The 27,001-nt window shown below is 36.6% G+C and overlaps 3 protein-coding genes across 8 annotated transcripts in view; 2 read left to right on the forward strand and 1 right to left on the reverse strand.

The window, feature by feature from the left end:
- SPX (spexin hormone) overlaps positions 1–27,001 on the reverse strand; it is a 245,495-nt gene that overhangs the window by 189,342 nt on the left and 29,152 nt on the right. For 2 of the 6 annotated variants that reach the window (XR_010120859.1, XM_063639623.1), the window contains one exon: positions 18,742–18,852. The exons of 2 other annotated variants lie outside the window; for them this stretch is intronic. The gene's annotated coding sequence lies outside the window, so the exon portion shown is untranslated. Of the gene's footprint in view, positions 1–18,741; positions 18,932–23,762; positions 24,043–27,001 lie in introns of those variants that run through there. 2 more of the 6 variants (XM_063639622.1, XM_063639627.1) reach the window with 2 other exon arrangements.
- Positions 1–27,001, forward strand: part of GYS2 (glycogen synthase 2) — a 63,234-nt gene that overhangs the window by 14,464 nt on the left and 21,769 nt on the right. Inside the window, exons 2-11 of the mRNA XM_055280414.2 lie at positions 694–875; positions 4,705–4,896; positions 6,440–6,622; positions 12,768–12,912; positions 19,254–19,371; positions 19,555–19,675; positions 22,093–22,199; positions 22,870–22,929; positions 23,412–23,490; positions 24,270–24,383. Coding sequence (XP_055136389.1) covers positions 694–875; positions 4,705–4,896; positions 6,440–6,622; positions 12,768–12,912; positions 19,254–19,371; positions 19,555–19,675; positions 22,093–22,199; positions 22,870–22,929; positions 23,412–23,490; positions 24,270–24,383 — 1,301 coding nt within the window. The remainder of the gene's footprint in view (positions 1–693; positions 876–4,704; positions 4,897–6,439; positions 6,623–12,767; positions 12,913–19,253; positions 19,372–19,554; positions 19,676–22,092; positions 22,200–22,869; positions 22,930–23,411; positions 23,491–24,269; positions 24,384–27,001) is intronic.
- On the forward strand, positions 9,778–10,685 carry LOC129483268 (peroxiredoxin-4-like). The gene is given in 2 exon segments (XM_055280418.2): positions 9,778–9,958; positions 9,961–10,685. Coding segments are annotated over 2 exon segments (813 nt in total). The 5' UTR covers positions 9,778–9,798; the 3' UTR covers positions 10,614–10,685.

Here is a 27,001-nt window from a genome sequence, read left to right on the forward strand (position 1 = left end):
TTTGCTAGTGGAACACTAGGGGTGATGGTGAGTGGTGCCACTTCCACTTCCACCCTTTGATTCCTGGACCCATGAATCCTGGCTATGGGAGAAACAGCGCCATATATTGGACACTGATTCAGCACATACACAGCCTTCTGGAGAACTTTGCCCCAGGCTTGCAAACTATTGTCACCTAGTTGGCATTGTAATTGTGACTTCAAAAGGCCATTCCACTGTTCTATCAATCCAGCTGCTTCAGGATGATGGGGATCATGGTAAGACTAGTAAATTCCATGAGCCGAGATCGTGCCATTGCTCGCCTGCTTGGGCAACAAGAGTGAAACTTCACCTCAAAAAAACATCTCAGGAAAAAACAAAAACAAGTAGACCTTGCCTAGGCCAGGTCTAATTTTTAATCCTTTTATATATAGATTTTTGAAGTATTTGACCTCTTTGCTGCTGCCAGCCTGCTGCTATTTCACATGCACCTAGAAGGGACTTTAAAACATGCACAGAATTGAACAAAGCAGTAACCATTCATTGGTGTCCCTTAACAATATGTTAAATACTATTCTTTTTGAAAAGTAAATAAATCCTTGGGCTTAGTGGATCCTAAATGCTAATTTAAAAATCTAAACTCATTTCCATCCCTTATCACTTTAAATGAATTGCTAACCTGAATGACAATAGAAACTTTTTTCCTTTTAACAGTTGGAGGCATCTATACTGTGATTCAGACAAAGGCCAAAACAACAGCAGATGAATGGGGAGACAACTATTTTCTGATAGGTCCATATTTTGAGCATAATATGAAGACTCAGGTGGAACAGTGTGAACCTGTAAATGATGCTGTCAGAAGAGCAGTGGACGCAATGAATAAGCATGGCTGCCAGGTAAAAGAACTGACACTTCACTTGGCAATTCTCAGTAAACTTATGGGAAAAAAGACTGTAAATAACATGAACTCACAAGAGAAGACCATTCACTTACTTAACGAAAAATTTCAGGTTAGTGAGAAGGATGAGGAACTTGCTTTTAAATGGATTTCATTTGAGACACCTTGTGAAAACCGAGGAGGAAGGATAATTGGTTTGGAGTTCAGCAGAAGCTATAGAGTAAACATGTTTTTGAGGAAGTCATTTGTACATAAACTGAAGTCATGAGTGTTGTTAAAATTATTCAGTGGAAATGTTTAGACTTGGAGTAAAGGTTTTCAACCAAACCTTGTGGAATGCCAGCATGTTAGGGCATCTACATTAAAAGAAGCTAGAGATTGCAAATGTAGAAGCAAAGCTAACGATGTAGAACCAAGGATGTTCAAGTCTTAATCCTCAGAAGCTGTGAATATGTAACCTTTTATAGCAAATGGAATATTGCAGATGTGATTAAGTTAAAGATTTTGAGAAGGGGAGATAATCCTGAATTATCTAGGTGAGCCCAAAGTAAACATAAGGGTCCTCATAAGAGGGAGGCTGTAGAATTAGAATCAGGCAGGAGATGTACCAATGAAAGCAGAGGTTGAAGGGAGCTACTTTGTAGATGGAGGAAGAGGCCACAAGGAATATAGATGGCCTATAGAAGTAAGAAAAAGTGGCCAGGCACGGTGGATCAAGCCTATAATCCCAGCACTTTGGGAGGCCAAGGCGGATGGATCACCTGAGGTCAGAAGTTCAAGACCAGCCTGGTCAACATGGTGAAAGCCCTGTCTCTACTAAATATACAAAAATTATCCAGATGTGGTGGCAGGCGCCTGCAGTCCCAGCTACTCGGGAGGCTGAGGCAGGGGAATCACTTGAACCTGGGAGGCAAAGGTTGCAATGAGCCGAGATCGTGCCCGTTGCTCGCCTGCTTGGGCAACAAGAGTGAAACTTCATCTCAAAAAAAAAAAAAAAAAAGAAGTAAGAAAATAAATTCTTCCCTGGAAACTACACATGGAATGTGGCTCTGTCAATACACTGATTTTTGTCTATTTTGGACTACTGACTTCAATATCTGTAAGATAATAAATTTGTTTTAAGCCACTAGGCTTGTGGTAATTTTTTATAGCTCCAACGGGAATCGTGATGTCAAGTCAAGGAAGGAGAGAATTTTAAGTATGAAGAAGGGATTAAGTCAACAAACGATTGATCCAGGGTCTGTTGGGTTTGGTAATATTTGGGCCGTTGGTAACATGGATAAGTACAGCTTCAGAGAAGAAAGGAAGGTTAAATCTCATTTCAGTGGGTTGAGGAATAAATAAGTGGTAAGAAAAAAGATACAGAAGTTGTGATTATGAGATTTTTCTATGAATATAAAATATAATAAAGTAGTTGCAGAATGACATGGTTTTGAGAATTGGTGTGTTATTAAATATGGGTAAGACCTGAGCATGTTTATTTGCAAAAAGGAAATACCTAGCAGACAGGGAAAAGCTAAAAGCTCAGAATAAATGGAGGATTGAAGAGAATAAAGTCGCTGAGAATGGGGTAGGGAACAAGATCCAAAGTAATATTGAAAGAATCGTTTTTCACTTGTCTCACTCGAAAAGGAAAAAAATAAATGCAAATACTAGATACAAGTTAATGAAGAATTCAGGACAATCTTACCCAATGTTTTTGATGATCTCACTGAAACAGAGTGACAGAAATGGAAGTACAAGAGTTGTAACTGGGTAACAGAACGCTAAAGTGGAATATTTTAGGAAAGAAATAATTTGGGATTTGACAAGGAAAGAATGCAGTCATGATCTTGAGTAGCTGAAATCAGGTGGACATGAAAGTCTTTTAAGTCTATAAGGTCAAGTAACCATGAGCTTAAGTGGGCAGGATAAAAAATCTGGAATTTGAAGTTGCTTAAGATAAGGTCAAAAAGTAACCTTATCTTTGCTGAGCGAGGAAAGGTAATATTTTTGGATAGCATACATTTCAAAGGTGTTTTATATGTAAATAAAGAATAAGGCTTTAAAAGTTTCAGTAGAATTTTAAAAATCAGTAACTTTCCTTCCTACTCACCCCAGGAATATATTTTCTGGGGGTGAAAAAAGGCAAAGTCTTCACTTGAGATGCTGTGTGGGTAGTGGTGTCTAGGAGGTGCATGCAAGGTTTAAGGAGTGGAATGTATAATTTACAAGGGAACTTGAGATCCCAAAGAGTACCGGAAAACATTTCTTAGTGAGGGCAGCATAGAGAATGTTAGAAATGTGATAGAACAATGCCTATTGTACTATCAGGATGCAAATAAATTAGATGTTAGAAGGGGCTTGCATTTGAAGTTCTTGTGAAGGAAGAGGTAGATGAGAAACACAATGGAACTGACTGGTCTCAAGACTTCATGGCTTTCTAGTGTAGGGATATTTTCATGTTGCAGCCAAGAACTGACTGGAGGTCAATACCAATTGGCTTACATTCTCTATTTGTGTAATAGTTTCAGCTCTTCTTTATGATATTAGCTTATGTATCACGTGGCACATATTAGGCAGTCAGTAAATATTATATAGTAATATTACATGTTATTCACAGTGTATAAATACATGAAGCAATGAATTTCCCAAGGAGAAAAACTATTGAAAAGTTGTTTGGGGCTCAGGAAAATTTCATCTTAAAAGGAAACAGTGGCATGATAAACACTAAATTATAATGGAAACAACCGAAACATAATGAGGGTCTTTCAAGGTTGACCAAGGAATAGATGGGTGAGAAGCATCCACACGCATGCCTGGGACCCGTGGTAGGAAATGATCAAATTGGGCTTTGAAGTCCTGCAAAATTAAGCCATAGGTGGAGTCATAAGTGTCAATATGCAAGCAATATTAATATATGTTATTTTCTAGAGAAGCCTGGATCCACATTCAAAAAGACTCTTAGCCTCTGCTGAGTTCCAGAAAGGGTTTGAAGTGGTTTATGAGGTTGTATATCATGTAATAGGAGAATAAACATAAAATGAAAATTAAGACAAAAGAACAAGTAAATTACTATCGAAATATGGGGTAAAAAATATCGAAAAAAGGAAGTTAAAACTTGGATATGCAAGTGATGATATACATACAATTGGAAAAAAAATGAGAGAGCTAATTCATTAAAACTTGCAGAAGATAAAACATTTAGGAATCGACGTCAATTTGAAGAATGTAATAGAATTATACTTCGAGTTGCTAAAGAGATAATGTATCTAGGCCAATGTGTTTAGTTAAACCTCTGGCAGCAACCATATTGAGAAACATTTTGCATCAATTTTTTTGATAGGAAGAGTAAGATAAATCATACATATTGGACTACAGAAATAGCTTTTTCTTCTAGCAGGAAATATTGTTAGTCCTGTTCCATAAAAGAAAATAAGCGACACTGGAGCCATTATATCCAAGTACCCAGGTTTTCAGAGATACAAAGCATTTCATGGCTCTGTCATAAAAGCAGAGACTATAATATTAACTCTCTTGTGATCTGTGAGTTCAAGGTCACAAGAGAGTAACTAAAGACAGATGGACAGAGATTACATGATCTAGATGCATTGTTTTTAAATTTAATGAAGAGCAAGAATTTGGAGGTTCTAGATGAATAGATTTATGCTCATTCCAGCTTGAGGCTCAAACAGCAGAGGCTATATGTTATCAATATTCTTTTCTAAGTAGCTTGTTTAATCTGCTATTGAGTACTACATAAAGTTTATATCCTCAGAGTGCAAATACATTGTCCTGTCTTGCATGATTTAATACCACTACATGGCTATGTGTTCTTTATATGACAGGTGCATTTTGGAAGATGGCTGATAGAAGGAAGTCCTTATGTGGTACTTTTTGACATAGGCTATTCAGCTTGGAATCTGGACAGGTGGAAGGGTGACCTCTGGGAAGCATGCAGTGTCGGCATTCCTTATCATGACCGAGAAGCCAATGATATGCTGATATTTGGATCTTTAACTGCCTGGTTCTTAAAAGAGGTATGGTTTATTATATGGTGATACAACAGAGGAGCAGCACAACTGCTTTCAGTGCCCAAGAATAATCCCATGATCTTTACATGAGGCAAATTTTGAGATGATGCCATTATGGCTTGTCCTAATGCAATTGAAAGAAATCTGAGGAAATGTTGAACATTCTGCAAATTAAATGCCAGCCTTTGGAAGAGTGTAATAATGATACTTATTACTATTTACCTCATGTCAAATTTAAATGGCATGATGTGTATCAAACACCCAATTATATTGCCCCATATATAGATGATACTTTATATATATATATAAGAAAAACATGAAGTATAGAATCTTAAGAGTAGCAAATAGCTTAATAAGCTATTGTTTAATAAGCTTTCCAGGTGATCCTGATGTACCCTACATGTGATAATCACTGTTTTAAGTTAACTCTCCAAACTTCCCAATTCTCTCCTCAGCCTTCTTGAATGCCGGTGTTTTGCTATTGTCTCTATTAAGGATATGAACTCTCATCGTGGAGTCAGTGTGAATGTTAATATTTTGTAAGGGCAAACAAAATAAGCTGTCTCTTTGTAAGGCAAAAATACGGATGCCCACCTGATTTACAACTAGACCCTGGGGTGGAATTAGACCCCGATCTTCAGTGTGTTACAAAGCTGCTATTTGATTCTAGGCATGTTTTTTATTAGCCTCTTTCTCTCTAATTCCATATTCTTAATAATATATCAGTTAAATTTTGTTGGCTTCAAGAAAAAGAAAACCCAAATAAGATAAATTTAAAACATGGAATTGTTTATTATTTATTATAAAATGATGTAATGGCATTTTATCTTTGTTTCTCAAAATCAAATATGCAAATATACACATGAAAATCATTGTATGCTTTTAGAGTTTTCAAGTCATTGAAAATCCAAGTAATTATTTATTAGAAAAAATGATATTTTAAAAGTCACTTTTTCTTCATATGCATTTTTTTATTATGATTGTTATATAGTTTTAGGCAACATTTGCTTCTCCATAAGTGGGCCACTACAAATATAGAAGACATTTTCAAGTCTCTTGCTGGCCATTCCTTTAGCAAATATCAAAATGTGCACTATAAATAAACACGTCTAGTCAATTAAAAAAAAAATTTAAGTAGTTTTTAAAAAATAAGCTTATAAGTGAGTAGTCCTAATTGATTCAGCTATTCAGTGATATCTTTAAGAATTTATTTGTCCAGTCAATAAATATTTTTTGAGTGCCTAGTTTGCATTTATTCCATGTATTTATTAATATTCATTACCTGTTATTGATATTAGTATTTATTCTTCTGTGGATACAAAAAATCTGCTCCATCACTGAGAGGATTAAGACGTAAAAATATATGGGGTTAATGAACATGCCACTGAATCCTGTATTATCCTTGCTAAATATTCATGCTTTATATTTAGACTCCTTTAAATTGCAAAATAATTTATAGACACCATAACTCCACTTATGATGTGGACCATGATCACAATCAAGCTTCATCAACAACTTTTCTGAATGCTCTTTTTTTTTCCTAATGTAGGTGACAGATCATGCAGATAGTAAACATGTCGTTGCCCAATTCCATGAATGGCAGGCTGGAATTGGACTGATCCTTTCTCGAGCGAGGAAACTTCCTATTGCCACAATATTTACAACCCACGCTACACTACTTGGGAGGTATCTCTGTGCAGCAAATATTGATTTCTACAACCATCTTGATAAGGTAAATATTCCTTCCTCCCTCCCTCTTACTCACCCTTCTTTCAGATTGCTGAAGCTGAAAGATAAGTATTGATCTGTACATTTCATCTGCCAACCAGATGGCAGAAATGCCCTTTTAGCTAATCAATATTCATGACAAAGCTTCCCTTGGGTTGATAGACAGCTCATATAGTTCAACTTTGTTCAGAGTACACCAGAGTATAGAGGTGAGAGGCCTGATTTTTGTCCCACTTTGGAACAATAGTTCCAGAGGGATATGGCAGGAGTAAAGACACGGTGTAGGTGCAAGGTTGGGCCCTTGTTCTAGCCTAAGGCTATGGAAGTGCTGTGAACACCCTGGATCCACACACAGCTCTGAGTGGCAGGTAGATAATTGAGATTTGAGACATACAAACTTGCACTTTGAGACTTAATTCCTCTATTTCTTCTATCTTCCAAGTAAACAATTGATTAAAAGCCACATTATAGGTTGATAGGTTCAATTTTCCCTGTAACTTTGCAATGCACAGGGGGCATTTTTGTGGGATCAAGTTAAACAGAAGTTATTGCAAACAGGGATATGGGTTCTTGGTGAACAAGAAGTTATTTTTGCTCATCTTAGCAGGTTACCTGAGTCTATGACCTGCCAAAGTCATTCAGTTTTGATTTATTTCTTCTATTTTTCATGTCAATTTAGATTAATGAAAGTATATATTTTATATCATCATGTTAGTAATATTAACAAAATGTTTGAGTAGTATAAATTCAGAGGTTTTGCAGATTTGGTGTCTATATTAACAATCAAATCTATTTAGTACTCTAGGGTTCAGTTTTGCTATCAGGAAAATTAGGAAGTTACAAAGTTGATTTTAAAAATTTCCCAGCTTAAAGAGTTCTAGGATTCTATAAAACAGAATGTGTATGTGTGTGTAATACACAAATAATACTCAAATAATGCCACTGAAAAGTTATACTACTGTCTCAAAGACACTTAGAGGGCAAGAAAGTTCTTTCTAAAAAACTTTAACATCTGTAAAGCAATGAGTGGTCCTGATGAGCCCTTCCCTATAAAAAGGTCAGCCTAATCTAAAGGTCAAACTAGAAACATAAGCTGTACATTTAAAATAAAATCACCAAGGAATTCAGAAAGCCTGGGGATCTGGGAGGTTCTTAGCGGTATATAGTAATGGTGGACTAATAAGGGCAAACCAGTGATCTGTGATAAGCTGATAAGCTCCACAACCATGCTTCCTGGAGAGGAGTGCACTTTGACTTCAGTGAAAGAGAAAGTATTAGAGTGGCAGACTGAATATTTCACTTCAGAATTCTTAAATCTTATATAGTAATAATTTTAAAAGCTACTAATAATACACATAGGATATTTTTCTTTGGTTTTAAGGAAGAAATGCATTATAATATATACTTACATATTACAATTTTACCCTTTTGATGAAAGGGCAGTAGTTATCATACTGTCTTTAATCATACATCTCTCTAGTTTAAAGCCCCTCACTGGGTGAGATACTTAAGTTTAGTCAGATCCCTGCCCATCTTTCTAGTAAAATGTTCTATCTAGCAAAATGACTAGTAGACAACAAGCAGTTAAGAACTAGCTTTTGGGTTAAATTCATAATCATTTTACACAACAGAAGCCCCCATGCTCACACTAAGTTTAGAATTTGGGTGACACATAAGAACACCAAATTATATACATGAAAGGTTTTTAAAAATTCAGCATAAGGAAGAAGTCATAGTTTAATCTTTGATGCAGGAACCAGGATCAGCTTCAGTAAATTCTGACTCAGACAAATAAAAATAGGGCAAATATGAGAACAAGAATAATTAAACTTTTGTAAAATCAGAAAGATTGGAACGATTTTACTCAAATTACTGCTAACTGAAAACAATTTTTGTTAGTAGCCAATTACAAAAACTCTAATGCTGGTTTAAGTTTTTAGTAAAATTCATTATTTAAAATAAGATTTTAATCTCTAAGAATATGTCTCCAAACTCATTTTTTAAAGTCCAATCATTGATCAATTATCCTCTCGACTCTAATGACTACATAATAAATGCTTTTTTTTCCCCCAAAGCCTTTAGTTTTCTTGTTTTGCCCCCCGCCCCACCCCCCGTTTTTTTTTTGTTTGTTTGTTTTTGTTTTTGACACGGAGTCTTGCTCTGTCGTCAGGCTAGAGTGCCGCCAGGCTAGAGTGCCGCCAGGCTAGAGGAGGGCCGCCAGGCTAGAGGAGTGCCGCCAGGCTAGAGGAGTGCCGCCAGGCTAGAGTGCCGCCAGGCTAGAGTGCCGTAGCGTGATCTTGGCTCACTGCAACCTCCACCTCCCAGGTTCAAGTGATTCCCCTGCCTCAGCCTCTTGAGTAGCTAGGACTACAGGCATGCGCAACCACGGCCAACTAATTTTTTGTATTTTTAGTAGAGATGGGTTTTCACCATATTGGCCAGGATGGCCTTGATCCGCCCGCCTCAGCCTCCCAAAGTGCTGGGATTACAGGCGTGAGCCACCACTCCTGGCCCTTTTTTTCTTAATTGTAACAGAATTTCCTAGATGGAAATCTGAGGACAGTGCCATTTGGGATTGGAAAATGGGGAAGGAAGCCATGGACAATTATTTGGTGGATTTAAACTCTTTCTTCTGATCAAGTTTTGAGCTAGTCAACTTCAATTATAGGGTTATCCACACGTGTCACTGGGCTGTGTTTTATTGATTAATATGTACTTTACCCATTTTTTGTTTTTCTATACACATTATCCAGAATTCAATAAAAAATTATGAGATATATTAAAATGCAAGAAAGTAAAAACCCATTGTCAGAAAAACCAGGTCCAGATATGTCCTATGTTGGAATTATTGTACAGAGATTTTAAGATATAATCATAAATATGTGGAAGAGTGGACAACATGTGTAAACAGATAAGGTTTCTGTAAAGCCACAGGAATGGCCACGCATACTACAGACCTAAAACATAAGAGTGCCCCATGGGAGGAGGGAAAGGCAGAAGCATGCACACCCACCTGACTTCCCCAAGGCCTCTCACGGGGTCTCCAGGCTCTTGCTATCCTGCCGCTGTATTTGTGCATACTCAGCCTGCTCATTTAGAAAATCTATCTTCCGAGCTCCCTGGCGGCGGGAGAAGCCGCGCTCGCGCCAAGGGACGTGTTTCTGCGCTCGCGTGGTCATCATGGAGGCGCTGCCGCTGCTAGCCGCGACAACTCCGGGCCACGGCCGGCACCGAAGGCTGCTTCTGCTGCCGCTACTGCTGTTCCTGCTGCCGGCTGGAGCTGTGCAGGGCTGGGAGACAGAGGAGAGGCCCCGGACCCGCGAAGAGGAGTACCACTTCTACGGGGTGGACAAGTGTACCCGGGAGAGGCATCCCGGGTATCGGTCGCCGACCACTCCCTGCACCTAAGCAAAGCGAAGATTTCCAAGCCAGCGCCCTACTGGGAAGGCACAGCTGTGATCGATGGAGAATTTAAGGAGCTGAAGTTAACTGATTATCGTGGGAAATACTTGTTTTTTTTCTTCTACCCACTTGATTTCACATTTGTGTGTCCAACTGAAATTATCGCTTTTGGCGATAGACTTGAAGAATTCAAATCTATAAATACTGAAGTGGTAGCATGCTCTGTTGATTCCCAGTTTACCCATTTGGCCTGGATTAATACCCCTCGAAGACAAGGAGGACTTGGGCCAATAAGGATTCCACTTCTTTCAGATTTGACCCATCAGATCTCAAAGGACTATGGTGTATACCTAGAGGACTCAGGCCACACTCTTAGAGGTCTCTTCATTATTGATGACAAAGGAATCCTAAGACAAATTACTCTGAATGATCTTCCTGTGGGTAGATCAGTGGATGAGACACTACGTTTGGTTCAAGCATTCCAGTACACTGACAAACATGGAGAAGTCTGCCCTGCTGGCTGGAAACCTGGTAGTGAAACAATAATCCCAGATCCAGATGGAAAGCTAAAGTATTTCGATAAACTGAATTGAGAAATACTTCTTCAAGTTATGATGCTTGAAAGTTCTCAATAAAGTTCACGGTTTCATTACCAAAAAAAAAAAAAAGAAAAGAAAATCTATCTTCCCATCTCTAAATGTCTAAATGTTAAATACTGTCTTATCTGTGACATGTCATTCTCTACAACAATAATAATAATTAATAAAAACAATGCCTAAATTTATTGAGCACTTTCCATATGCCACGCACTTTTCCAAACATTTGACATTTGTTATCTCATTTGAAATTCACAAAATACTCAGTGGGATAGAAAACATTCTTTACTTCTTTCCAGAGTTATTTTTCTTAAACATCGGCTCTGTCTTTACCACACCTCTAAACAAACACTTTCAGAGTGGCTTTTCTTGTTTACAGGACAAAGGCAAAATTCCTAGGCTCATCTTCAGGGATTTCAGTGATCTGGCCCTATTGTATCCGACCAGCCTCTGTCTCTTACATTCTACATCCAATGCTACAGTCACGTCAGATGTCCTGCTATTTTCTGCACATGCCATAGCATTTTCTATACTTGTTCTTTAGGGCAGCTAGCATTTCAGCTAAAAATAACTTTCCCAGAATTAAACTTTTATATCCTGGTCCAAATGCCATTTTATTCATCCAACCAATTTTGAGACAGAAAGATGAATAAGTCTTCGTCTTTGCACTTGAAAGTCTTACATTTGTAGAGTTGATACTGACTACACTTACTGTGTAGTATGAGATACTTTTGCCTACCTTCAGCCAGAGTGAATCAGTGCTGCTTTGATCCTATAACTTATTCAGACACATACTCATTTCATTTCTACCTGTTTTTTATCCATTTTCCATTAATTTATAAGTTTCCTAAAGTTAATAGATACACATAAATTGCTCAAAAAAGTTGATTAAATGAGAGATTTGGTTTCATGAATTAGACTGGCCACATAGAGCTTTTAAGAAAACTTCTGCCGATCCAAGCATGTCATATACAACCTGATTCAAACATTTTCAGAGAGATGATTCCAAATATTACAGTCATGAAAGAATGCTCTAGGAGTTTTTTGTTCTAATCATGAGATTCCTCTAATGGGTCTCTTTTTAGTATTTTTCTCTCTATGATGCTGTAATTATTGGGACTAACTTGTTGATAGAGTTGAAGTCTCAATGATATAAAAACAGATGAATACAAGACTGTATTCATTCATCAGTCAGGCTGATTAGGGATCAAATTAGGGTTCTACTAAGATTCTTAATAGCAATGTGACCTTCAACAAGTTTCTTGACCTCTAAAAGGTTCAATTTCCTTCTCCATAAAATGAAGACAAAATATGTGTCTCAGTAGTTTATAAGAATTAACTACGTTATTGTGCTTAGTGGAATGCCTGACACTAGTGCTGAAGAGCTACTGACAATCTTCATTATGAAAAGCACCCTACTTACATAATGTCAGAAACGTTACATATTCTTTTTGTATTAGACACTGCTAGTTTCATATGCAGCTGTGTGAGACACTACATTCAGTAACTAAGTGAAATGGCAAAAGCCCACACTGTTGCCAGTTACTTAAGTGATTGCTGGGAATTTGACTTTTTTTAAGTTAAACTACCCAGAAGTATAGATAATTGCATAATCTAGCACAATATCTAACTAGAGTAATTATACACTCTTTGCAATTATAAAGGGGAAGTTCTATAACCAAGGAAAAGCATGTCTTTCTCTTTTTCAGGTTCCCTTTCAGTGAATTAAGCATTATAATAATTATTCTTATTTTCAATGTCAACAATTTTGTTTCATTGTTTATGGGAAAATATATAAAAGACTTTGGAGAAAGGCATTAGCTCAGTATTCCAAGATGTAGATAAGTAAAAGTGTAATTAAAACGTCAAAAATTCAAGAATTCTATGTGATTACAGCAAGGTAGAAACATCATTTACTTAGGGAGTTAAACAGCAGTTTAGAAGGAGAAATGGAGTAAACAATGTCTTTTAAAGTGTAAGTCCTTATGTATATTGTAGTAATGGGTTTAATTCAAGTTTTTATTACTTTTTTGTGGTCATAAAATTTTACACAGCCTTGAGGTAGGCCAATTGGTGAAATGTGTGATTTTGTTTAGCTTGTGTAGAAGGGCCAGTGTTAGCAAATGTGTGTTTTATTTTTGTTTCTAACAGTTTAACATTGACAAAGAGGCTGGGGAAAGGCAGATTTACCACCGGTACTGCATGGAGCGAGCTTCCGTTCATTGCGCTCACGTGTTCACCACGGTTTCTGAAATAACAGCAATAGAGGCTGAACATATGCTGAAGAGAAAGCCTGGTAATTATTATCCCTGGATCACCTATCTTTCAGTTCCAAATGATGTTAGACTATGAGGATTTTGTTTTCCATTATGAAGTAGTAGTTTGAGGAAAAATTGCATTCAGTTACCACGCAGCTCTTTTTATGTATTTTAATTTTCAATTTCAGTAGGTTTGCAGGGAAACCAACTCAAAGCTATATCTGGAACATGGCTAAGTGTTCAATCTGTGCTTGTTGAATAAATGAGCTATGCTTGAAATAACCTCGGTATGACCTGGGTTGTCATAATGAGTTGGTATGTGTAAGGAAGTTCGGTTGACTCTTGTCTTTTAAGAAAATGAAAGCCAAGAAAACAGAAATTTGTGTGAGACTATCCCAGTCTTACATCTTGTAACATTACCTCATTGGTGCTGTATTGGTAGAAACGTTTTATTTTCCCTATCCCCAGATTCCTTGCAAATTTTCCTAGGAACTATCTACAGACCCAACCAGTGCTTGCAATGTGAAGAACTCATGCTCATAAGACATGGCCCTGTCACCCGGCCACAGCTGATTGGCCCAAAGGAAGACATCTGACATAAGCTGGGCCAATCAGAATGCTCCCATTCAAACGAGTCTCTGAATGCAGTCATATAATGGAACACTACCAATAGCTTTGAGCTATTTTTTTATTCTGTTTTTTTATTCATTTTTCTATTCTGTTGCACCGGATGCAAAGAAGATTAAACTACACTGAATTGTTACAAGAAGCAAAAACAGACTGAGAGAGAGAACTCGAGGTTCTCCACAGTGATTTTGACCACTTTTTTTTTTGAGATGGAGTCTTGCTCTGTCAGGCTGGAGTACAGTGGCCCAATCTCGGCTCACTGCAACCTCCGCCTCCCAGGTTCAAGCAATTCTCTGCCTCAGCCTCCCGAGTAGCTGGGATTACAGGCACCTGCCACCACGCCCAGCTAATTTTTGTATTTTTAGTAGAAACGGGGTTTCACTATCTTGGCCAGGCTGGTCTTGAACTCCTGACCTCGTGATCCACCCACCTTGGCCTCCCAAAGTGCTGGGATTTCAGGTGTGAGCTACCGCAGCCAGCCAATTTTGACCACTTTAAAAAATCATTCCTAAGGCTCAGCTACATATTTGCCATGAGACACTCCGGCATCCTATTAATAAGTAATTCCTTGTTATTATACTTAAGACAGCATTAGTAGGTTTATATTCCTTGCAACGAAATCATCCTAATTAATATATCCTCCTTGCTTAATTCCTGTGGTCTTGTCTCTAGTTGTCCTTCTTTCAGATGGCAGAATGTGTAGAAGAGGTATTTCAAGGTGCCAGATTAAAAAAAAAAAAAAAAGGACAAGAACCCAACTAATTTGAATAGTGACAGCATTAAGAACCTATAGTAGCCTTTTTTTTTTCCAAGGATTCTCTTGGATTCACTTGGATTCTTACTCTCATTCTTCTTTTGGGAGTTTATTCCATCAATATGCTCATTTCTCTCTTGGATCTTCCTTTTTCTTGTCTACAGTATCTTTCTCTGAGCTAACAAAAATGCTTTCTTTGTTTTTGCCTATTCTAAAATGAAAATTTCTCTTGAGGTTGCTACCCTGCCAAATATCATACCATCTCCTCCTTTCTCCTGCTGCCAAATATCTTATAAGAGTAAACCATAATTGCTAGGTTCACTTACTCATTAGCCCCTGGGACTCTGGCTTCCAACCTCCCACTCTGGCCTAAAATTGCATTTCCAAAAATCATCAAATTCAGGGTCATCTAATGTTTTTTATTTTTCTTTATATTCTCTAGCATTTAAAGGCGGTGAACATCTGTTTCCATTATTTTTCATTACACTGCACATTCTACTTTCTTTCCAGTATAATCTTTTCTGGTGCCTCTAATCATTTTTCTACTTTCTTTTACTTTCCAAAGTGGACATTCTCCAAGATTCTATTCTAGGTCCTGCTTTCTCTATATACTATGTTCTTAAATTTTTGTTTTCTTAAGAATATAGCTACAGAGTAGTGGTCAAAGCATGCGCTTTTTGCCTAACTGCCTGTATTCAGTACCAAAAATGATTTTATGTTGAGTATACGTTACTAGCTGTGTGACATTATAAAAGTTACTTAAGCTCTCTGTGTCTTATCTGCATAATGTGGATAATCCTTTCTCTTTTCTAGAATCATTGCAATGATTCAAACAGTTAACATATGGAAAAAACTCAGCTCAGTGCCTGGTACATTGTAAAGATTTAGAAAATATCAATTATTATTTTGTGTGGATCACTGTCTAGATTTTCCCCAAGTTCTCATTTATTACTGAGTGCCCACAAGCTAGCTTTCTCTGGAAGTTCTACCAGAAACTATAAACACTGCATTCTGGGTTTCTTCAGACTTGCAGTAGAATCATGTGCTGGCTCTGATGGAAATTGTGAAATCTCTGAACATTTTGTGGCTCAAGAAGGTCAATGGACTTTTAGTAGATCATTAAACATATAAACCTTCCCAAGAGCATTCTGAAAAAAAGAAAAATAAGGATCGCATGGTTTAACTATGACTTTGTATTCCTTGATTTTTCTTGAAGTCTTCCCCGATTAAAAGTTTAACTACGGCCATTACTTTTAATGCTGAAGGCGAAACTACAGAGCAAGAGGCAAATTGGCTGGGTCAAAAACATGCATGGGACCAGATATTTTTCAAAATATCACTGTATAATAATTGGCAAAAGCCTATATTTATTACTATATCGTTATGCTTTTGCCATAAATTTGACTCAAAATAATTTGAGATGTTGAAAAGGTAATATTTTCTTAAAAATATTGGAGAGAAGGCAGTATGATAAATTTACTAATTACAGATACAAAACTGAATACAACATATGCCTTAAATATCCTATGTTGCTTTCAAAAATTTGTCATTTTCCCTTTAATATCGTCATTAATAGTGTTGCAATTATTGATTTTTGAGCCCATGCTAATACCTTATTATGAACTCTAGCTAATACCATCCTTTAGTCAACGTTTTTCCTTTGTGTTGGCATTGCCTAACATCAGAAAGGTGGGTAACATTGACATTGTCTTCTACTTGGGAACAATAGCAAGAAATTAGTGACCAGTGTTGCTTCCAGGGAAAGGAAAAAATTATGGAACAGAAGTGAAAATGAGATTTTTCAAGGTCAATATTTTGATTTTTTAAAAATTTAAATGATATGAGCATATAACTTATATACACTAATTTATTACGTAATAATTCATGTACTTATATGAACTAATTAAATTAAATTAACTAATCAAATTAATTTAACTAATTTAACATAATTTCCTAGTTATTTTACTCCATTTTACTATGATTTTAGGTTATTTGTATATAAGGGTGCAGTAATACCATTATATGTTACTGCAACATTATATACAAATGACCTAAAACCCATAACCTATATAATGGTGCAGTAACATCCATATATCTATATATCTATATATATACATATTTCATGGATGGAAATACTATAACGGTGTTACTGCACTTTTCTTCCCAACTCTGCATTTACATTGGTAGCTTGAAATCAGTCATGATGGGAATATTTACACCTTGGAGAAAGGCAAATACTAAAATTATCTCTCTCTTTCTCTTTTTCTCTCTTTTTCCTGGAGTACTCTTTGTTAAATTTTACCAGCATATGACTGCACATAGGCCTGTGCATGTGAGATTATTCTGTTATAAATATGGATATTAGAAGACCTCATTGGCCTAACTCTTTAGGCTAATAAACAGACAATTTCAGGACACAGATCTTTTTTTTATAATTGTTTGTGAAACGATTTAGAAAATTGCTGAGGATTACAATCCATAATAAGCTGGTATCCACATACATTCTTGCCTTCTATAGCTTTTTGTATGGTACAGTTGTATGATACCACTGCATCAAAAGGGTGGAAACTCCTGAGCCAGGCTGCTTTGGTTCTAAATCCAGCCTCTGTTACTTTGTGCTTACTTGACATTGGGCAAATGACTTAATATTCTGCAGGCCAGTTTCTTCATTTGTAAAATGGGGACAGTGAAAACAATTTACCTCATAGGGATTTTTTTTTTTTTTTTTGAGTGGCAACATTGTATTTAAATCAGTATTGGTCACATTGATCAAGATGCCACACATCAAAAATTATATCCTTTATGTGATACACAGGTTTACATAAGATGACTTGGCAGCATCGATATGCAGTTTGGTGAAAACATTCATTATATTTCTGTATATTATATAATCATGAGAAGAAAAATAAACTTACAAATATATCTTGAAATACATCGGCTGGGCACGGTGGTTGATGCCTGTAGTCCCAGCACTCTAGGAGGCCGAGGCAGGCAGATCAGTGGCGTGATCTCGGCTCACTGCAGCCTTGACCTCCTGGGCTCAAGTGATCCTCCCACCTTAGCTCCTGAGTAGCTGGAACTACAGGTGTGCTCCACCTACCAATGGAGCCCAGCTTTTTGTTTGTTTGTCTTGATGAGGTCTTGCTATGCTGCCAGGGCTGGTCTCAAAATGCTGGACTCAAGCAATCCCAAACACCTTGGCCTCCCAAAGAACTGGGATTACAAGCATAAGCAACCACGCCTGGCCTGGATTAAAATTTTAAAAGTCTTAATCAGGAATTGCATTTATCCCATTTCAAGTATGAAAACTGACTTTTAGAAAGTTCTGTTTATGGGCTGGGCATGGTGGCTAATGCCTGTAATCCCAGCACTTTGGGAGGCTGAGGTTGGTGGATTGCTTGAGCTCAGGAGTTTGAGACCAGCCTGGGTAGCATGGCAGGACCTCATCTCTACAAATAATTCAAACCTTAGCCACATGTAGTGGCATGTGCCTGTAGTCCCAGCTACTTGGGAGGCTGAGGTGAGAGGATGGCTCATAGGGATTTTAAAAAAATTATTATATATGAAATATAATAGGGCCTGGCACAAAGTGAGCCCTATGTAATTGCTGCAGAAAGATAAATACATTTTAAGATGTAATTGTCATACTATACGAATCACATTATATAGTTCATTTAGGAATTATTCACATGAAAGCTTTCACTGGAAACCTTGGCTACTTAAAATTGATTCTACTGTGACCATGCATAGAAAAGAGTGTAACAAATGTCAGATTACTTAATAAAACTCATAAAAATCAGTAAGTTTTTATTTTCCACAAAAAATGACCAAAAAGCCTGGATTGATTTTGTGGAACCATATGAAGAAAATAGCCAGTTAATTGTAAAAGATTCTTTCTTTTTTTTTTTTCTTTTGAGATGGAGTCTCGCTCTGTCACCCAGGCTGAAGTGCAGTGGTGTGATTTCAGCTCACTGCAAACTCCACCTCCTGGGTTGAAGCAATTCTCCTGCCTCAGCCTCCCCAGTAACTGGGACTACAGGCACACACCACCATGCCTGACTAATTTTTGTATTTTTAGTAGAGATGAGGTTTCACCATGATGGCCAGGCTGGAAAAGATTCTTAAAATTACAAAAATCTTCATAGCCCTGTGCTACATTTTTTTTTAAACATAGCTTCTTTTTTCTTGTTTTTGCTTTATGCTACTAAATCTGATAACCCACGTATTCAACTCAGTAGGTAGTTTCCATCATATGCTCTGAGTGGTCCCTCTCTTTCTTGTCACAGACCAATGTTTGGAAAACCAAGAATGTCTCCCTGCCTGAGCAACAAAATCTCCTGGGAAGAATGAATCAGTTGTGTTAGAAATAAGAAATGGAAATAATAATAGAAATTAGAAGTAAGAGGCTGCCTTTTCCAATTTTCCAAATGCACAAAAGGTGTCCCATACACTTGTGGAAAACAAGATGGCAGGAGGTAGTTTAGTGCGGGGTTAAGGAAACAGTATGTGGGTCAGACTGCATGGATTCTGCTTTGACTTACCAGCTGTGTGTTCTTGGACGGGGTCTTTAAACAACTCTGTGCCTGAGTTTCCACCTCTGAAAATGCAGATAAGAGCTCTCACTCCCGTGGTTTGTTGAAGAGATTGAGTTATACTCTAAGCCTTTAGAGCAACACCTGGTGCACATTAAATAATCAATAAATGAGTACTATAATAACCATTATTATTGTTATTGATTAACTTGTTCATTGTACCAGTCCCTCATTGTTATTTTGGTCAGGCATTTCTGATTTCCTATTTCAATCAATAGACCAAATTTGTTGTGAATTTTTATGAATGTTTTATGAACTGGAAGTTTTACGAATTTTAAATTTTATGGTAGTCAGAAAGTAGAATGTTAATAAACATCTAACTTTATAGTTTTAAAGATACTTTTTTCTACAATGGTATCCTCTTTGAAAAGAGAATTTTCATAATAATTTTGTTTTGCTTTTCTAGATGTAGTTACTCCAAATGGCTTGAATGTTAAGAAATTTTCAGCAGTGCATGAGTTTCAAAATCTACATGCCATGTACAAGGCCAGAATCCAAGATTTTGTTCGAGGTCATTTCTATGGGTATGATTTTCTTTATTAAAAAAAAAAGAAGCATCAAATATGAGGGATCTTTGGTAGAGAGAAAACAGAATTGTAATAGTAAATGTTTATCTTTCCCAGCCCCCTTTGTACATTAACAGAATTTATGTGTACATTTTGTTACTGTTGCTGTATTTCATTTGAAACGGTTTTGTTTTGTTTTAGTCATCTCGACTTTGATCTTGAAAAGACTTTGTTCCTTTTCATTGCTGGGAGGTACGAGTTTTCAAACAAAGGAGCTGACATCTTCCTAGAATCCTTATCTAGGCTAAATTTCCTGCTGAGGGTAAGAAAGCTCTAGGACATGATATAATGCTCTTGTAGGGAGAACTTTCTTCTGTGGGAAGTGAAGAATTTTTTTGCTTCTTAAATAGTTTTCAAGAGAATAAACGATAATTGTATTCTAAAAATGGCTTCAGCCTTTCAATTTACATATTGGAGTTACCACATTGTTGACTTGTGTGTATTTGTCTATAATGTTGTCTTGTTTTTTTTTTTTTTGGAGAATCTTAAGCTTATCCCATTATATATCTCATGAAGCTTATCCCATTCTCCCTTCTATGTTTTAATAAGTCATTATAACATCCCTTTTCCCTCACATGAGTTTGTAATCAATTGAAAAATAAATATAGAGAAATCAAGTAAATGGAGAGCAAAATATCAATTTTCAAAAAATCAGTGAAGACTATAATGGAAGATGTGGCTTATGCACATGACAATACGCATCCTAATACTGAACCTTGTTATTACTGTTAGCCATTTAATCATAGGAAGCTCTGACCATCACTCTCCTCTCCCGACTGAAGCAGGCCTTCAGAGTAGCATGTGCCACATAGCTTGCAGCCAAACTGGACAGCACTAACTCTCTATAGAACAGGGCAGACACATACACACTCTGTTCACTCACCTCCCTAGCCACACCACCTCCCTGCGACTGAGAGTCTTAAACTCTTGAACTAGTGGCTGTCACACCACATGAAAGCATGAAGGAGGAAAAAGAAGGTTCTTACTCCCAACAATGTGAAATCATTTTTTTACTCAGGAAGATGGGATACAAAGTGGGTTCTCAACTAACCGAGCAATACAATATGCATAAATAGAAGCAACTATAAAAAAAGATACCATGTCATAGCTATTGATGGGAGCTATTGGTTTATATTCCAATCCCATCACATAAAAATATAGAATAAGTAATAGGAAAATATTCACAGGAGAAGAGTGTAGAATTTCAATCTTAATGAGATAATAAGAAAATCTAAACTTTCCTGAGTTCTGTACTACCCTCCAGTTAAATTTTTATTTCTTGGACATAAATTTTTTGCTTTAGAGCAGACATTATACCAAATATACTAAAAAAATTTACTAAAGCCACATTAATAAGCAAGCGATTCATTAATGAAATCCAACTATGCAAAACAGAACTGAAGACTAAAAAGTTTATTCTTAAATAATCTTACTTCATATTTCCTAGTATATATTCATTCAACAAGCTTTATAATGGACTCACAACTATATCACATATACAGTCTTTAGGGACATTATTAATAAATGCATTTATATAGTTATTAAATATTCACTTTATTTATAGATATGAAGAAAAGACTGATTACTATTATACTAGACATAAAAGATAACTGTGATACCTGGAGAAGTTAAAAGAAGGAATTTTCTTTCCACATAGTACATTTATTCTTTGATAGCACTTTGGCTGTTCCTAGGGTGAGTTTCCTATTGTATGCCTTCAGTAGCTTTCCCTAATAAAATGTCAGGCCCCGGAGGGCCGAGGCTGCGTACTAGATGGTAAAGTGCCCCACACTCTGGAGCTAGTCAGTCATTTCCAGAACACATAAACCTTCATAGTGGTTCACGATTTTAATTGAGTTTATGCTTTCATTCTTATAGCTTCTTAACAAGTCATTTCCTTTTGAGAGATGCCAAGCCAGCAGTTTAAATGTCAGCGTTGGCACTAGCCTGTTATAGGAACTCAGATAAAATATTTAACCTCTCATTCCTTTCTTTTGACATTAATAAAATGAGGAGAGAAATGCCTATTATACATGATTATTAGTAGTATATTTAAAGCACCCAGCACAGTGTCTGCTATCCCAAAAGTGCTCTTCATGTACTTGTTTCTTTGCTTTAGGGCTAAAAACCAAAATATAACATCATGAGAATCAAGACATTTAGCAGAAAACTGTAAATAATCTGTCATCAATCAACATGAATAAGCAAAAAATTGAAATATTATTTTAGCTTTTACCAAAGCTTAAATCTTCATTAAACTTCCAATCTGAAATTTTAAAGAACTAATTTTGGTCTTCTAAAATTAGCTCTCATTCATGCTATTTTTTTAACCACAGAAAAGCACAGTGTCATCAATAGCAATTGTTATGTATTCTAGATGGTCAAAGGCACGAAAATATTTTGTTTGAATTTTCAAACTGTTAATTGACATATAGTGATTGAAAGTCAATTTGTTCATTGACAAGTACTGACTGAAAATTTAAAATTTATTTTGATTTTAATTAAAATTTCTGAAAAAGTCTCAGGAAGGTGAATATAATCTCTGTGTGAATCATAAATAACTATACCTTTTATCTATTGATATTTTAAAACTCTACTTTTCAATGTTAAATTCCATCTATCATACTTTTTAAAAATCTTTGATAGTTGACTCTGTTGTGTTTTCTAATTCCTCATCAGATGCATAAAAGTGACGTCACTGTGGTGGTGTTTTTCATTATGCCTGCCAAGACAAATAATTTCAACGTGGAAACCCTGAAAGGACAAGCAGTGCGAAAACAGCTGTGGTAATCTCACGTCCTGTGAATGTTCTCAAACAATAAACATAAAAAGATTTCTTTTAAGTGAATGATATCTCATGTATCGCCTTGAACTTTGTTTTTTCCTTAAGATTATTACAGACAAATAATACTTGACTCTCTTTTCATCGTGCTACTATTTTAGATTATCATAATGTTTATAACATTATAGGTGTTACACAAATTTTGGAATGAGCTACCATTGAAGGAACAAGGCCCTGTAGAAATCTTTAAAGATGAGTCAAATATTTTTTAACTTTTTATTGTGAAATTCTAAAAACATGTCAAGTAAAAAGCTTAGTAATATGACCCCCTGTATACTCATAGTTCAGATTCAACAATGGTCAATGAATTCCCATCTTGTTCCACCGATACCTCCATCTACTCCCCCTCTCTGCTCTCTAACCTATTCCAATCATCATGAAGTAAAAAAATTTTAAGCTCTTTGTGCTGGCCATGTGTTCTGTTGCCTCAGCTCTGGAGATGTCAACTTAAGCTGAATTGGCAAGTAGTGAAATAATAGAAGAGACTATAAAAAAGATACCTGTAATTTCAAAGAATGTAATTTCAAAGAATGTCAACAAAACAACAGCATTATCATGACAAAGATTAAACACTGTCGTACTGTTTAAATGATAAATCTTTCTGTTTCAAACAGGGATGTTGCGCATTCTGTGAAGGAAAAGTTTGGCAAAAAACTCTATGATGCATTATTAAGGTAGGTGCTTGAAATGCTTTGTACTTCAATCACTTAAGGCTTCACTATTCAAACTTAACAATTTAGACATCATAACTTATTAATGTTGTTCCAAATATAAAGGAATTAATAACCTTTGAAAATGTGTTATGTCATGTGAACAGTGTTTTACCCTTCATTTGACAAAACTTGTAAACAGCTGTACAAATAAGAACACATTTATATGCAGGCAAGTTCTAATTCAATGATGAACTCATTAAGGCTTGATACGTCAATCTGAAGCTGAGGGAGACTTCATGAGATTTTAATTCAAAATATATATTGACAATGTGTATTAAATATGTACTTAAATATTAAGTCTATATGAATACATTTACTTAATAGAATAATCAACGTTATTTATTAAAATACATGAAATATATAATATATAATCTGATGCTTAGGAATCACTGAATTAGTGCCAGCTGTTTTTATTTTTGTTATTAACATTTTTTTCCCTGCAGAGGAGAAATTCCTGACATGAACAATATTTTAGATCGAGATGATCTAACAATTATGAAAAGAGCCATCTTTTCAACTCAGGTAATAAGGAAAAAAGCACCCACCATGTCCCATAGTTATTAAATTCTATCTAATCAGTATTTTAATTTATTGGAATGTGCTAATTTGGAACATTTTTAGACCTGAGGCTAGAAAAGACGTTCTAACATAGTCACTTAAATGATTACTTTGGACATTTTTTCATTAGTGGTTTTAAGGGCTCCTTTAAAAAATCTCATGAAACTTGTCCTTCCACTTGCTTACAAAATTATTTTCGAATCAATATATTCAATATAAAAATTGTGTATAGTTTAGTAACTACAAAAACGTCCTAAATATTTCCAAAACATAGAATTTGAGTCACATTAGAGAAAAGAATATTTCTTAGTCGAGTGGAATTATTACAAAAGAGACAAAACAAATGTGTTAGGCTTGCATCAAAATGTTTGTTATAATAGGGAAGAATCAGGTACTGGAGGGGAGCCTTGCTAAAAGAAATCAGTAAAGTTCATCTTAAGTCAAGACTTCAGGACACCTTTATATTCCAAATAAGTCCCGGAAGCAATCGAGAAGTCCAGGTCTCTCATATAGCAGCTGCAAGCGGAAAACAAAAGCTTCGTGTGTTCATAGCATGCGAAGGAGATTCTTCAACCCATATCTTCCTTTGAAACACACACAAGACTTAGTCATCATCATTAGTGCCGTCTCAAAAGACTGAAGGTGTGTGAAGGTTGGATGAAATGTCAATGACCTACTGTTGAAATTAGTCACCCTTATTAATTCTTTCCGCAACTGACATTTCCTTCCCTCTCATACTTCAGCGACAGTCATTGCCCCCAGTGACCACGCACAACATGATTGATGACTCCACCGACCCCATCCTCAGCACCATTAGACGGATTGGACTTTTCAACAACCGCACAGATAGAGTCAAGGTAGAACTAATTGTTCATGTGGGGAACTTCAAACTTACATAAAATATATTTTCTGAGAATTTATTAGCTTTCCTTAGTTGTTTTTACATCTACAAGAAATATTTTAAGTATTTCAAAGGAAAATTGGTTCAGTTTCTTGTCTTGGATAACTAAAGTATAATGAATATTTGGGTATAATTCTTGAAAATTGAAGCATATTCATAGCTTTGAGCTATAATTATAGCATTTATTTCCACTGTACAATACTGCTAATAAGCATAAGGAAATTACTTACTTTTTTGTTTTGGTTTTTTTTTTTTGAGATGGAGTCTCACTCTGTTGCCCAGGCTGGAGTGCAGTGGTGTGATCTCGGCTCACTGCAAGCCCCACCTCCTGGGTTCACGCCATTCTCCTGCCTCAGCCTCCCGAGTAGCTGGGACTACAGGCGCCGGCCACTGCACCCGGCTAATTTTTTGTATTTTTAGTAGAGACGGGGTTTCACCGTGTTAGCCAGGATGGTCTCGATCTCCTGACCTCGTGATCCGCCTGCCTCGGCCTCCTAAAGTGCTGGGATTACAGGCGTGAGCCACCGTGCCCGGCCAGAAATTACTTACTTTTTAATGATACCAATTATTCTAAGAATTATTTGAATGAAGGAATCGTTGATATTAACATGAATAGTGTTTGTTTCTTTCTAATAAGGTTCAACTTAAGAGGATAATATGAGGAACTTCCAGTTTCAGAGAATGTGGCTGATAATGTTTTTATATAATTTTCTATAGAGCAATTCATTCTTTTGACTTGAGTTTCTACAGTGACTAGGAACAATGTTACTTGCTGAGGGCATTTATATGAATAAGAGCTGGTTTCTGCCACTGTGGAGCTTAAACTATATGATGTTTACTGAGGGCCTGCTGTATTCCAGGCATGGTTTTGGATATAGAAGACAAAGATGAACATGCAAACAGATAATTGCTTACCTCTACTAAACTCCGTCCGCTAATGTTTAAGACCAAATGGGCACAACAGATCCTTTCAAATGATCCCATTTTCACTTCTTTCTTTCATTTTTAGCAGATGACCTAATTGATAAATAAATTATGAACTCCTTCAGTTTCCCCCCCATGCTGGCCTCACATATAGATTTTGACCTATCCTTGCATTTTTTCCTCCAGGTTCTTACAACTATCCTAAGATTTCAATCCCCACATCCTTAGGAAACTTGCCTTGTCTTTTTTCCTTCTGTTGTATCGTACATTTCATTCTTATCACTAGCTTCTTCTCTTGCTATCTATAAATATTCCTTAAATTTCTCCATGTTAAAAAAATCAAACAAATAAATTTGGCCTTCACCCTCTTTCCCTTTGATGTTTTTACAAAACCATGGGAGAGATGGTTGCATGTAGAAAAGGTCATCCTTAGTGACTGATGGATACTGGGAAAAAGAAAGAGGGAAAATTCAAGAATAATAGCCTCTTGGCTTTAGTATTTAACCAATGCTTCCTAAAAATCAAAACAAGTCTTTCGCCGAAACTGGTTTGAGGGTCATGTCATGAACTGAGTTCGGTTTCTGATGAATTGAGTTTGAGGTACATGTGAGATATAGAACTTGAGATGTTTAATGGGCACTGAGAAAACATAGGCCTGGAGCTTATGAGGGCAACCTTGAAGGAGAGATATTGGTGCATGGGCAGCAGTGGACATCAAGGAATGATAACCCTGACACACTCAAAACCAGGTTGAGGGCTGGGTGCGGTGCTTCACACCTATAATTCCAGCCCTTTGGGAGGTTGAGGTAGGTGGATTGCTTGAGCCCAGGAGTTCAAGACCAGCCTGGGCAACATGGTGAAACCCTGTCTCTACAAAAAATACGAAGAAATTAGCCAGGTGTGGTGGCACACGCCTGCAATACCAGCTACTAGGGAGGCATAAGTGAGAGGATTGCTTGGGCCCTGGAGGTAGAGGCTGCGATTGTGCCACTGCCCTCCAGCATGGGTGACAGAGTGAGACTCTGTCTCAAAAAAACACAAAAACAAAAATAAAAAAGACTAGGTTGAATGAGTAGAGAAATATGTCAATCCAAGGAAACTTCAAGATTTAAGAGAAGATTAGAGGAAGAAAAGTCAGGGAAAGAAAGAGCAGAAAATAAAAAGAAAAATATTTCAGAAACTGAGGTAGGAGAAATTTTCTTAATTGTAGGAAGACCTCATGATACAGTATTAAATAACATAAGCAGTTTATAAAATGTTCCATGCTGTGGAACATTTATATCAAACATATCCATATGCACATATATGGCCCTAGGCCATAGAATTGTTACTGAGATGCCAGGTTTTTGATCTGGGTCCCCTTGCTCATGGAGCAGAAGGCCAGTTACTGAGAAAATGAGTATTGCCAGGGAAGAAGGCTTTTTTGGGTGCTGCCACCTAGGAGAATGAGAGATCAGCCTCATACTCATCTCCCCATCTGACTAAAATTGGGAGGGTTATATAAGCTGGGAAGGAATGTAAAACAGGAATTAGGAAAGGATAAAGAAGCAATCATGAGGAATGAGGGGTCTGGCATCTCATTGTCTGGGTGTGGTGATCTGGTGAGTTTCAGTCCCTTACTTGAGGATCAGTTTCCTGAGGGAGGAACTC

Source organism: Symphalangus syndactylus, chromosome 5 (assembly GCF_028878055.3).
Source record: "Symphalangus syndactylus isolate Jambi chromosome 5, NHGRI_mSymSyn1-v2.1_pri, whole genome shotgun sequence".
Taxonomy (NCBI): domain Eukaryota; kingdom Metazoa; phylum Chordata; class Mammalia; order Primates; family Hylobatidae; genus Symphalangus; species Symphalangus syndactylus.